We start from the raw sequence: 14606 nt of genomic DNA on the forward strand, positions 1-14606 counted from the left end.
ATTAATTTATGTTAAATAATTCCCGAGAAAAGTTCACCTAAATATGTAGTGGAAGAGGGGAAGAATCAGAATTCATCCCCTGAAAAAAATAACATAAATAAACCTGTGAAAAGAAATTATAGCTTACTGTATGCATTAAATGATTCTTAAATTGCTTTAATGTTGTGGTAAAGATTCATTTAATTATGTTTAGTACAGTGAAACTTGTGTAATTCGAATCTGAAGGGCGTAAGAAAAAATTCGAATTATGGAAAAATTCGAATTAAAAAAATGGTACTGCAAAGGCAAACTACAGTTGTACTGTATGTACTATGTATTACTATAACATTTCAAGACAACAGGGTATTATAATACAAGAAAATATAGTGCTGTATAATGATAGGCCTATTACATAAATACAGTACGGTACAGTAATTAGTAAACATTTATGCACAACACATACAGTAGTTAAAAAAACATACCTTACTAGGCCTTTGTTAAGTAGGATGTGTTTTTAGTCTGCTTCTGTAAAGTCCTCCAGTTTATTTAATGCATCAAACAGAGAACCATGCACATTTTGGTGTCCCTCAATAAATCTTCTTAGCTCTCGGAAGTGAAAGATCGGGGTTTCGGAGTTTGTGAAAAGCAATGCACAGTGACTGTTTTAACTGAGTACGGTAACTGTACTTTCGAGGTGAATGACACTCCAAGGGATGTCAAACCGCACTGGGACCACTTTCTCCGAAAAGGAGTTACAATGCATTCCCGGTTCCAGCCTCAAACCCCTATGGTCAGGTCAATTTGTTACAGTACTGGCTCGTTCCGCCTTTGCCAGATTTCACTGTAAAACTCATGTCCATTCTGGATTTTTTTTCTTCGAATTAAACAAAATTATGTTCGAATAAAAGACGATATTTATGCACTGTTTCTATAGGAAATTCAAGGGGACATAGGAAAACTTCGAAATAAAGAATAATTCGAATTAAAAACGTTCGAATTACACAAGTTTCACTGTAGTATTAAAAATACAAAGGTTTAAAATATTCTGATTTGCAAGTGCTCAAAGCAGCCCTTCAATTACCCAGTTTCCTTAAATGTAATATTTTGCTTTTGGATAATAATATCGTAAGTATAAAAATTAATAAGTACATAGTATTTGCCACTGAAACTGATTTTTAGTGCATGCTAATCAATAATCATAGTTGGCCATGGATAAGTATAAACAAATGAATGCAAAGCGATTGTTGTTTATGATTTATTTATATTTAACAAAAGATATCATGAAAGAAAAAGTTGAAATTATTAAAATGATATTATGCTGCAAATAGTGTACAGTAAAGTATGTGAGATATTTTATGTGTAGTAGCCAATTAGACTGGTATCAAGTCAGTAAGATTCATGGTATATTATTAATAATAAATGGTGTTCTGTTTGAACATTTATTGTAATTTACCATGACATATGCAAATATTGATATTTTAAACACATTAAAATTTCAGTCATCCAAGGCTTAATATAATTAACATTTTTAATTTAAAATGAATACAATTACTTGTTAGTTTTCATGAAATGCAACACTCTCGTAATCAAAATATTAATCTAACAGAAGAAATGGACGGAGAATTTTTTGCTCTCACAAAAACCGTAAGTTAGAATTTATAAAACAGTTAGGCCTATATTACCGAAAGTTCTGTATGGTTGTGAAACTTGGACTCTCACTTTGAGAGAGGAACATAGGTTAAGGGTGTTTGAGAATAAGGTGCTTAGGAAAATATTTGGGACTAAAAGCGAAGAAGTTACAGGAGAATGGAGAAAGTTACACAATGCAGAACTGCACGAATTGCAGGTATTCTTCACCTGACATAATTAGGAACATTAAATCCAGATGTTTGAGATGGGCAGGGCATGTAGTACATATGGGCGAATCCAGAAATACATATAGAGTGTTAGTTGGGAGGCCGGAGGGGAAAAGACCTTTGGGGAAATGAGACATAGAAGGAAGAATAACATTGAAATGGATTTCAGGGAGATGGGATATGATGATAGAGACTGTATTAAACTTGCTCAGGGTAGGGACTGATGGCGGGCTTATGTGAGGGTGGCATTGTAATAACTTTTTCTTGTACCGGTATGTATGAGGTGCTCAGCACACAAATGACGCAACCCACAAAACTTGCATATTGAGTTTATTGCTTTAAAGGACTCGTCATATTGTTCTCTTCAAAGTGTAAATCGGCCTAGTCATCATTCCCAGTTTTTCCAAAGATTTCAGCACAAGTTTCGTTTGTGTATTGCATTTCGCAAGGTAAAGTGGAAATATAATTTCGTGGGTTGGGCCTTTTGTGCAGTGAGCACCTCATACACATAAATTATATATGTTTATAGTAGGTCATGATTGTTATTACGGGAACTAGTTTTCTTATCTTTAATTGTTACGTAACATATAAAACTATATGTTAAGAAATGTGTTAAATTGTTAAATAAAGCTTTTTTATGAATTATCATTACAATTTTGTTGACTTAGGCTTCAGCAGTCGGTGTTTATAGGTTGTAGGTTTCAGAGTTCTTGCCGCGTCGTCATTGTTTCTAGAAGCTGATGTTTCGATCAATATACTTTGGCCTTCTTCAGAGTTACAGTGACTTTTGATCATTAGTAAGGATGTTATATAGCGTCTTGTGTGTTCCTGTTGATCGCTGATTCTTGGTTGGTTCTCCTCTCTATCCTGTGATTGGTCCGATAGTTGTCCATTCATTGTGCGAATTCCGCAGCGTTGCAGGAAACGGAAGATGATATTGACACAGAAGAAGCTATGTAAGATCCTCGCTAGCGGTCAAAACTCAGAGCAGCTCTGAAGAAGGCCACAGTATGTTGGTCGAAACATCAGCTTCTAGGAAAGGTCAGCTTTTAGAAACAATGACAACGTAGCAAGAACTGGAAACCTACAGCCTATCATTACAATTTATGTAACACATTTCTTAACATACAGTTTATATGATATAGTGTAACAATTAACAAACATGACCTACTGTATATACAGTGGGACGTCGATTATCCAATCTAATTGGGACCAGGTATAGTTCGGATATGCAATTGTTCAAATAACGGAACATAAAAATGGCAGAGTACATAAAATATGTATAAAGTTTCTTTACGATAATGTACCGGTAAAATACTGTACTGCATATACAAAATATGTACAATATTTCAATAATGATGAAAATGAAATGATTAGCCTAAAAGTGTCCCGTTAAGGGCAAAGGCCTCCTCCTATAGAGGGAGAGCTCTGTTTGTCTCACGCGGTGAGGTACTCCGCGTAAGAGATGTTTACAACCTTGGAATTATTCACTTGGTTCACATTCTGCACAGTTTGGTATTGTTCGCTTGTTTCTGTCGCACTGGTCTTAGTCGCTATTCACTTGTCTTCTTAGGTTTTTCCAGTCTTCCCTATGTCTTGCTCTGCTTGACCAATGGCTTCCTACACGTTCACTGAAGAGGTCGGCCCATCTTCTTCTTGGTCTCCCGCATGATCTCTTGCCAATGCGGGGATCCCATAGTGTGACTGTCTGCGTCCATCTTCCGTCTCTAAGTCGTGCAACATGGCCTCCCCACTCCCATTTGGTGTTGGTGGCTTGCAGTGCTGGAACTTTAATTGCTGACATCTTTTGTAGCACTTCGTTTGGAACTCTGTCCCTCAGTGATAAGCCTAGTATCCTTCTCAGCATTTTTCTTTGGCATATTTGGAGACTGTTACGAAGTTTGGCAGTGAGAGACCATGTCTGACACCCATAAAACAGTACAGGAATTACGCAGGTCTCCAGTATTTCTATTCTGAGTTTCTTGCTGAGTGTTCTCTCCAGTACGATGAACTTGAGAGTCCAGAATGCCTTCCACTTGAGAGAAATCCTTCGTTTTATTTCCTTCTCTGTCTTCTGGTGGAAGGAGACTAGCTGTCCTAGGTATACATATTCAGACACGTATTGTAGTTCTGCACCATCAATTATTATGGGTGACTCCGGCCCATTTGACATTACTTGTGTCTTGGTCATATTCATCAGGAGGCCTGCTGATCTGCTGGCGTCGCATAAATCTTGCAGCATTGACTGCAGTTCTCTGGGTGATTTGGTCAATAATGATAGCTGTCTTTATTTCGTTTTATAGCAGAGATACTGGATTTACCTATGCCATATTCACGTGCCAGGGAAGACTCACTTTCTTTCTTTTCTACATGGTTTAAGATTTTTAATTTTGTATCTATAGTTAACACATTACGTTTTCTTTGTGTATTAGAAGGTGCCATGCCTCGTAGTGTGTACAGGACGATCGAAAAACACAATCCAGTCACTTTAGCACAGAACACAAGACAACCCACCACTTGAACAAACTTCTTCAAACTGAAAATGAAATTGTTTGTGTTTATTCAGGAACATAAAGCTACTGTTTGTCAATGTAATGTTAGATTCCTTGCACTAAAAGGCAGTGAGAAGAGTTGGGTTATTTATGCAAACAATAAGCATTCCAAATGAGAGAATTCTTAAGCATTTATGGTCGGTAATTTGTCAAAACTCACAGAAGTGAAATGATTGACATAAACAATGTGCACAAGGAATTCCCGAGAAGAGACTTGTAGTACAGTGTACAGTACAGTATCTCGTTAATATCTCATCACTGTTAATCATGTCAGCTGGGATCTTTCTCAATATGTTACAGAGGAAAATAAACACGTACTGTAGCGTGTGTATGGTACCTAATTTAAAACAATAATAATCAGAGAAAATATGAGTTCGGATATTTGACGTATTGGATGATTGACGTTCGGATTATCGACGTCCCACTGTACTTCATTACCTACTACAGTATAATGAATTTAAATACAATTATAATCACATGATATGAAAGAAAAAATTCACAACCTCGAGCGGGATTCGAACCTGCGACTTCCTGTACTCTGGTCAGGCGCTCTACCACTGAGCTATCGAGATCGTCTCACGCCAAAGGCTTGGAATTATCCTTTCATACTGGCGACTCTATTATAGAGTACTGTCCATAGCGTCTGATCTAGTCAGCACTGCTTATGGGTGGGAAGAAACTTTACAAATGTAATCTTCATCTTACGATGTTGGATGATGTATATACGTCCGTTGATGTGACATATTAATGAATTTAAATACTATTATAGTCACAATCATGCCATGCCATGAAGATTACATTTGTAAAGTAAAGCCTGACCAGAGTACAGGAAGTCGCAGGTTCGAATCCCGCTCGAGGTTGTGAAATTTTTCTCTCATACCATGACATGATTGTGACTATAATAGTATTTATCCATGACCATAACGAAAAACATGCCTTTACTAAATACTTTTGCGTTTGTAAAGTAGGCTTTTATTCAACATTACTTTATTTCACTAGTGAGATAAAGACTTTACCTCACAGTTTGAACTTTATCTCACAGTTCATTAGTATTTTCCTAGTACCCGGGTACACACGTATACACATATACTTTTCCATTCAACTATTACTCAAGAAGTTAATATATTAGTTACTAGATGTCACTACCTCTACTTCTTTATTATCATTTCTTAAATATACATACACTCAATCTCCTTCTCTTTTCTCTATCTGCTACGTCGTAATTTATACATTACATCCATATCTAATATGCATCTTTTTAAAATTTTGTAATAATTTACCTTTTGGGATGCGAGGAGACTTGAACCTACGAAGTTGGGTTTGTAGGATTTTAAAACTTTTAAAACAACATGCGTTAGCCAACTGAGCTAAACAGACACGATGATTAATTAAGTTTTATTATTCCTCTTAAGTTTATAGAAGTAAAATGTGAAATTATTTTAATCACATTAGTTCCGTGGACACTTCTAAATAATCCCTGAAACTTCAAAAAGACGAAAATACACGTTTAAAGTGAAAAGATATATATATAAATTATATAATTCATTATAATTTGTTATTTATCCAACGCCTTAGATACCATTCTTTACTAATCATTGCCTCCTACATCATGACCTACCTAGTAACGTATTGATTCTAAAATCCATGCCATGGTATGTGATTACATGAGGACTTATTTTCAACATATTTTCTTTTATAAAACATAATTTTTCGTTATGGTCATGGATAAAATTACGTATGGTACTTGTGAGCGTGATCTTTATTGCACTCGTGTAATTTAAGCACTCGGCTGACGCCTCGTGCTTAAATCTTTCCACTCGTGCAATAAAGATGCACTTACCTCACAAGTACCATAAATAACTATTAAATTCATTAATATGTCACATCAACGGACGTATATACGTCATCCAGTATCATAAGATGAAGATTACTACTACAGTATAATAATTAGGAGGGCTAATATTTCAGTATATATTAGTATTAGTATTATTTATTAATAGTTCAAAAGTACATAAACTTAATATTAAAACTGATACTTGCACAAATAGTGATAATACACAATATTTACACAATTTAATAACAAATTTTCTATAATATAACTATTCAACTTATGTTGGTTTAACTTACACTTACTTCTGGTTTTAGTGCAAGTTTTCACCCTATCACATTTATTTTAAAGATTCAAACTTCTTTACTTGCTAAGTTTGAAATTCTCTTTTTTTTTAACTGTATAATAAACAAGTGTATATAAATCGTCCCTGCTGCTATATTCATCTAATTATCTTTTACAACAGTCATATTTATATTTAAATTTCAGTTCCTTGTTCACATAATACTTAACTATTTCATGTAATAAATATCGCATTGAGGTTAGCAGATGACGGCAGTAAGTGAACAAATTGAATAGCTGAATCGGTACATATTTCAGTATATAAATTTTACTATTTGAAATCCTATGGTGCGTGTTTCATTTCACCAGCATGTATATCTCCCTTTCTTTTGTTTTCTCTGATAACGAAGGCTGACATGCAATTTGAAATGTTGGTTGCTTTTACAGCCCCACACATGCTGCAAGAGCTCTAACATCTCGCACCATGTTGAACACGAGGAATATTTTGAATCATACAAAACTTTTTAAATCGTATTGATGCAGGTCCTTATAAAGGAGGTAAAGCTGCAATGAGTTGGTGTTTGCAGGAGAACTTGGGCAACACGCGCAACGAAGTGGAGAGATTGCGTGGACAGCTGGGGGCGTGCGGGCATGCCGCAGCTGAAGCCGTGAGCGGGTTGCGAACAGAGTTGGCCGGCATGAGGGTCCACGTCCAGCAGGAGCAGGTGGAGTTCAGCAAGCTGCAGGCCCAGCTGGTGGCAGCACTGAGTCAGCGCTACGAGGCCGAGAAGGTCCAGCTCACAGTGGACCACGAGCTGGAGATGGACGCTCTGAGGAAGGAAATCAAAAACGCAACTGAAGCCAAGGATGAGGAAATAAGGATATTGAAACAGGTACGGACACAAAAGTATGGACTACACCATGCAAGTTGCGAATTTAATGACAGGTAACGAATCTTTGAAATAGTGGAGCATTGCTAAGTGACACTTAATGGACTGTTAGCCATTATAACTGTATTTCAAGTGAGCCAATAATACCAGCTATGGTCACTTACACAACTGCATGAGAGATAATAATAATAATAATAATAATAATAATAATAATAATGATAATAATGATTTATTTAACCTGGCAGAGTTAAGGCCATATGGCCTTCTCTAACACTCATACGGCCTTCTCTAACACTCTCCACTGTAAATGTTCACAGAAGATACATGACTATACAGTAAAACCTCGATAAGACGCACCTGCTTATTACGCTATCCCGTGTAATACGCTTTTTTTTTGTCCAGTCCCTGCACATTTCATATATAACGCCTTTATAAAATACCCTGTTTGTTGCGCTCGAGTCCCGCATAATACGCTGTTTTTGTGGAAAATTTTCGATGTAATTTTCAGCAATGTACTGTAACAAAAATGAAACATCTTGGTCATTGAACTCACTGGTGCCATTATCCTGAAAAGTATTGGTATTCGACCCTTTACCTGCGCATTTAAACCTTCATACTTCATACCTTAGTATACCCTCTTGTTATGCTCTCTTATGCGCGGTTAAAGCCTACATACAGTTACAATACCTCACCCTCTTGCTAACCCTCTCTCTCAAACAGCATTTATCACTCGGCCGTAATAAAATTCTGGAAATTTTTACTGGGCAGTTTGTTGTCCTTTAGTGTATTGAAGTGTCTGTGAATGTGATTACAGTGTGTGTTAAACGAAAAGTGTTTTCTGTGTCGGAAAAATTGGAAATCTTACGAAAGTATGATGAGAACAGTACTCTTAGTCAGAAACTCTCTGATTCATTAGGAATCCCATCATCGACATTAAGAACGATAATAAAAAATCGCGACTCAATCACTACAGTTGCGATGTCGAGAGGATGTAATCGCAGAAACTGAAGTGTGGTAAACATGAGGACTTGGAGTACATGCACAAGGCAAACAACTATAAATGACTTTTTTTCCGAAAGAATTAAGTACAGTACATATTGTAAATGTCTTTGACGTACAGTACAGTTACTGCATAATGGAGTAATACTGTATTACCTTTCATGAATCATGTATTTCAATAAAGAAAAATGCTGATAGATACTGTATATAAGTCAAAATTAGTATACCCGCCTAATACGCGGTTTACACCCGGTCCCTTGAACAGCGTCTTATCGGGGTTTTACTGTATTTGCAAGAACCTGTGCTGGATTCTAAGAAAATATTAAGGTACTTTCATACAGCTAGAAAATAAATAATTGTTGCAAAAATGCACGAATTAAAAATTATATTTGTGCAAGCTGCGAAAAGCTTGTGCAGTATTATAAATAGTTCTACAGAAAGATAACATTAATAAAGTATGCAGAAACAAAAAGTTATGTAATTTGTTTCTTGGATTTTTATTACTTTCAATCCATCTTACCACACTTTAGATATAGGCCTATTCATGTAAGTAAATCATTAGACGTAGGTATGTTTAGAATCAATTACTGCTTAATTTACATCACATTAAAATACACTATTGTGGGCACTCTAAACACTAAACACTGAAATTCTTTACTAGTAGACCCTTCAAGATTTATTGTTACCAGAGTGCTCACCCTTTTTACTGAAAGGCGGTTTCTAATTCCAGTTTTTACAAGATTCATGCAACTAAATCCTCGCTCATAATTTACAGTATGCGATGGAATTATATAAATCAGTTAGAAGAAATTATTCATTAACTTACATGAATTGCTCCGTCTTTTTGAAATCCATTCCTGAACACCTATAGCTCAATACATGGGGGGTGGGATATGATGGTAGCAACTGGATTAATCTTGCTCAGGATAGGGACTGCTGGCAGGCTTATGTGAGGGCGACAATGAACCTCTGGGTTCTTTAAAAGCCATAAGTATAAGTATTTATTATTATTATTATTATTATTATTATTATTATTATTATTATTATTATTGTTATTATTGAACATTAAAGCAGTTGTTTGAGATGGACAGAGCATGTAGAACGTATGGGTGAATCCGGAAATGCATTTGGTAAAACTATGTATTCTGATGGAAGTTGATTATAAGTTGTTATTTAAAAAAATGCTTAATCCTTTTTGTACCATAAGTTACTGAGCCATTTTGAGAAAAAAATTATATTTGTTTGTAACGGGTGCAGCAAAGCACATGTGTATGGTTGATTTTTTTTTTTAGTAGGTTATTTTACGACACTTTAAACAGCTTAGGTTATTTAGCATCTGAATGAGATGAGGTGATAATGCCGGTGAAATGAGTCCGGGGTCCAGCACCGAAAGTTACCCAGCATTTGCTCATCTTGGGTTGAGGGAAAACCCCAGAAAAAACCTCAACCAGGTAACTTGCCCCAACCAGGAATCGAACCCGGGCCACCTGGTTTCGCAGCCAGATGCGCTGATGTATGGTTGATAACAAATAAATCTAACTGCAGTATTTATGATTGTGTAGGCTGTAGCTGCAAAAGAAGAGGAACTAGTAACTCTTCGGACAAGGATGGAAGACCGGCTGGAGGAGGAGATCCGCATCCATCGGGAAGCAACGCGATTGTTAGAGACGCAGCTGACTCAGATGAGAGAGCAGTGCACCAGCCTGCAGGAGCAGCTGGACGGGGCAGAGACTGACAAGCAGCGTGCCCTCAAGGAGCTCTCTGATCGCCTGACTCACAGCTACAAGACAGAACTCGAGGGGCTCAGATCTCGTTTCAGACTGATGGCAACTACTTCCATGGAACGAAGCCCCAGTGATAGCAGTCTTGAAAAGATCGAGGTGGGTGTTAGGTTAAGGCACTATGCTACAAAACTGAAGGTCGCAGATTCGATTTCTCATGGATGTTTTCAATTGAACTACAGTAAAACCTTGTTAATACGTTCCCACTTGTAATGCTCTCCCATTCATTATATGATCCCTGGACATTTCATATACTGGTATTATTATTACAAACAGGTTTACAATGTAATATCACATCTTCCTGTGACCTATGTGCTATGTTCTTATTTTTTTCTCCAATTCTCTCTATCTTTCCAATTCCGTTCTTGCAGTCTGCCAACACTTTATTTATGTCTTGCAGTCTAACCTCTGCATCTCCTTCCCTTTGGAATCCAATCTAAAACTCTTCTTGGTAGCCTTTTATCATCCATTCGCCTGACATGTCCATACCATTCTGTCTATGGGCTATTCCATATGAAATCGATCAGTAAAAAACCTCGCATTTTTTTATACTCTAATTTTTTCCCCACTTATACAAGGTACTGAGGGGAGTGCATTTTCAAAAATATACTATCGAAAGTCAAACGGTTTTCGTATTATTGAGTGACAAATTTAGCGTATTTTATAAAAACAAGCCTCTTTCAGCGCTCAGAACTCTGGAACCATTTACTACAGAACATTGAACGAGAGCTTATTTTGAAGCTGACATTTGGTAGGTTATGTTAAGAAGTAATCCTTGTTTTTATTATACATAGAGAGACAGATAATCTGATTTTACTTACTTTTAGGCTTTTTTGGCCATTTGTAAAAATGTAAAAAAATATTGAGAAAAAACTTTGCATTATTAGAGGGATCCGGCATTGTTTGCTTAGTGGCTCGGCAATAAGTTTCGAGGGTATTAAATAAATTATTTTCACACGCCTAGACTTGAACGGCGCAGTACCGCACCAAGACCGCACGCACTGGCCAAGAGCTCAGGATAAGCGAGTATTGGGCGTCATTTTACTCCTGTGTTTATGAAAACTTGTGATAAAGCTAGCCCAGCCATGATTGCTAGATGACACATCATGCGTTTTTCTCCTGGCCTTGCTTGTCTCGACTACCTCCCGTCTCACAGTCAGCTGGTTAGTTCACGCGCGTACTATTTATTTTCTTTATTTGATATTTTCAATACTTTCTTATCAACGTACCACCAGTAAAAAATATGTGTTTATTTGTACTTTCAATGCGGAATCTAACTATATATTTTAAAAATATTTTTTCGTGGCCAAAGGCGTCTTAATGAAGAAAAATCTAAATTTCTCCATTTCCATAAAGAGTAAGAAAAGCTGTTTACATGTCAATATAAACTTTAACTTCCCAGCATCAAAATAAACCATGATTTTGATCATTGGGTGAAAGGGTTTCGGAGCCACAACAGTTTAAAGTTGCTAATTTTATGAAAATACGATAAATTTAAATATAATTAATTTAAACACTATTAAGTTCTGATGCCTCAAACTTTGCACAAAGCATTATATCACAGTTGTGTACGGACAGAAAAATTTTCATTGTATTTTTAAAATTGCAAGGTCAATTTTCTCTATATTTCGGTCGATTTGAGATGAAATAGCCCCTATATTTTACGAAATCTAGAATAATTTTCTTTATTCATCTGTTGCCTGATCACTTCATTTATTATTTTTTCAAGTTTAGAATGTCTGGCCGAACATCGTAAAAATCCATTTCTAATGCTAGTAATTTTGACTGCAAATTTTGATTTAGCATGTTTCCGCTCCATATGTTGTCAAATTGTGACTTATAGACAGATAAATATTTATTTTTGTTTCCCTAAAAATAGTCTTGTTCCATAATATTCTATTTAACATCGCTGTTGGTGATCTGCCTTTATTTATCCTATGCTTATAAAAATAAAAGTTACAATATCATCATCCTGTGTAGCATTTTTATTAATTTTGACTCCTAAATATCCAAATTCATTGCATCCTTTGATGATGCCTATTCCATCTTGCAAAACCAAATCTCTTGTATTCCACTTCCCATATAAAATGTCTTTTCAAAATTTATTTTTAATCCCCATTTGTCATACTCTTCGGAAGTTGCACTTACCGGTACTTTGCTTTGTATGAACACACAAAAGTCTCTCTGTCAATACATTCCTGTCCTTTCTGTAAAATATAGTCATCCTTTGAATTCTGTGGAGTGTACAGTAAGTTTGATAGTGCAAAAGTGCATAAGTGAAAGTTGCATTAATGTTTATCCTAGCGGTGTATCAAGTGAAGTTATCTGTGTCACAGAGAAAATGTTATCATTCATAACAGCTGTAGGCCTACAAACACGACAAACAACAATAAAAACAATGTGAAATGAGCACATATTTGCATTTTGCACTGAAATTAATGAATATAATGTTTTCTATGAAGTGATGTGTAAATTGTTTTCCCCACTTCATAAATCATTTTCCATCTATAGCACTGTCCTGCTTATAACACTTTAAGGCCACAGTTCCTTGACGAGCATATTAACCGGGTTTACTGTAATTTGACAGACTCAACCTCTAACATAATTGAAGCGTCGGCTGGAACAACATTGTAAGTTACAAAAATTTTCATTCAGTGTGTTTCCGTGTAATAATGTTGCATGTCATGTTACCTTGCTATACTCTTTGGCTTGCAACTGTCCATCAATGCAGTACGTGAAATTTGTCCGCTCAAAAGTTTGCTACCCTATAAGAACAATGTTGTACGTGTACACATTTTTGCAGCTGCTGTAAATTTTACCAAATGTAACTTATAACGTTGTTCCAGCCGACACTTCAATTTTCTTGGGGATAAAAGCAGCGGGCACATAGGATTGACATCCTGATTGCTACTAACACCAATAATTGTCTGCAAAAGTGGATGTCTTGACCTCTGACCTTCACTATTCTATGGGTCTCCAGTGCCTTCTTTTACAGATAGATCTCAGCTTACAATAGAGAGTTACATTGTGATCAGGACACATAAGTAAAACAATCATATACATTGTAGGCCTAATAGTGATGAAAATTTTCCCCTTAAGGAATTTTTTAGCGTATTGACTTTGCTAAGTTTTATAATTTCTACTGATGTTGTTGTTTTTCTAATGCCAGCCGTTTGACAATAAAGTCATTTCTCTTCTTGCACTCCAATATTTTTCAAAGATATTGTTGTGGTCAGCCATTTCTTAGTTTGAGTTGCACAGTGGGCAGTTAGGGGACTGATATATTCCAATTCTATGTAGGTGCTTGGTATTGATGTAATTATTATAAATTTTACCGAAAATGTTTCCTCTTATTAAGCGATATTTTTTAGCTTATTGATTTTGCTAAGTTTTATAATTTATTGTACTGATGTAATTATAAATTTTTTAGAAATGTTTCACTTATTAAACAATTACTTTTAGCTTGTTGATTTTGCTAAGTTTTATACAACTGATGTAATCTTATTATAAATTATAATAAAAATGTTTCCCCTTATTAAACAAATTTTTAGAGCTTATTAATTTTGCTAAATTTTATAATTGTATTGATGTAATTATAGTAAATTTTACTGAAAATGTTTCCCTTATTAAGCAATTTTTTTAGCTTATTGATTTTGCTCTATAATTGTAAAAGGTAAAGGTAAAGGTATCCCCGTAACATGCCATGAAGGCACTTGGCGGGGGCATGGAAGTAGAGCCCCATGCTTTCCATGACCTTGGCACTAGAATGAGGTGGTGTGGTCGGCACCACGCTCTGACCGCCTTTTACCCCCGGGAAAGACCCGGTACTCAATTTTATAGGAGGCTGAGTGAACCTCGGGGCCGTTCTGAAAGTTTGGCAACGAGAAAAAATCCTGTGACCACCTGGGATCGAACCCCGGACCTTCCAGTCCGTAGCCAGCTGCTCTACCAACTGAGCTACCCGGCCGCCGCTCTATAATTGTACTGATATAATTATATGTTTTCCTCTTTTTAAGAAATATTTTTAGGTTATTAATTTTGCTAAGTTTTATAATTGAATAGATCACCCCTACAACGTCGTAACAGCCAAAAGTTATCAGGTTCAGAATGTTGGGAAAAGTATTTTTAACGAAATATCCACATTCTAGAAGGTTTAGTTGATTTTTATAATTAAATCTAGGTAGAATATTTAGTTGTGTATTGTGCTTAAATCCACGAATTACAGGATTCTAGTATCCTTTGTCATCCTTTCGGCCTTTTAGATTCAACTATGCAACTGCTGAGGTACATATTCTTTTGCTGTTACTGAATCTTATAACAACCCATATTAGTCTTCGCACTTTTATATGCATATCTTTACGAAATTGAAGCATATGTTTTAAAATCTTCTTAAATCTTCAGCAATATGAAACGTTTTTGACAAATCTTGTTCAGTATTG

The 14606-nt window shown here is 35.9% G+C and overlaps 1 protein-coding gene across 3 annotated transcripts in view; it reads left to right on the forward strand.

Moving 5' to 3' along the window:
• Positions 1-14606, forward strand: part of Atg17 (autophagy-related 17) — a 110617-nt gene that overhangs the window by 74459 nt on the left and 21552 nt on the right. For all 3 annotated transcript variants that reach the window (XM_069842502.1, XM_069842501.1, XM_069842503.1), the window contains exons 13-14: positions 7085-7390; positions 9949-10266. In XM_069842502.1, coding sequence (XP_069698603.1) covers positions 7085-7390; positions 9949-10266 — 624 coding nt within the window. The remainder of the gene's footprint in view (positions 1-7084; positions 7391-9948; positions 10267-14606) is intronic.

This window comes from Periplaneta americana, chromosome 12 (assembly GCF_040183065.1).
Source record: "Periplaneta americana isolate PAMFEO1 chromosome 12, P.americana_PAMFEO1_priV1, whole genome shotgun sequence".
Lineage (NCBI taxonomy): Eukaryota > Metazoa > Arthropoda > Insecta > Blattodea > Blattidae > Periplaneta > Periplaneta americana.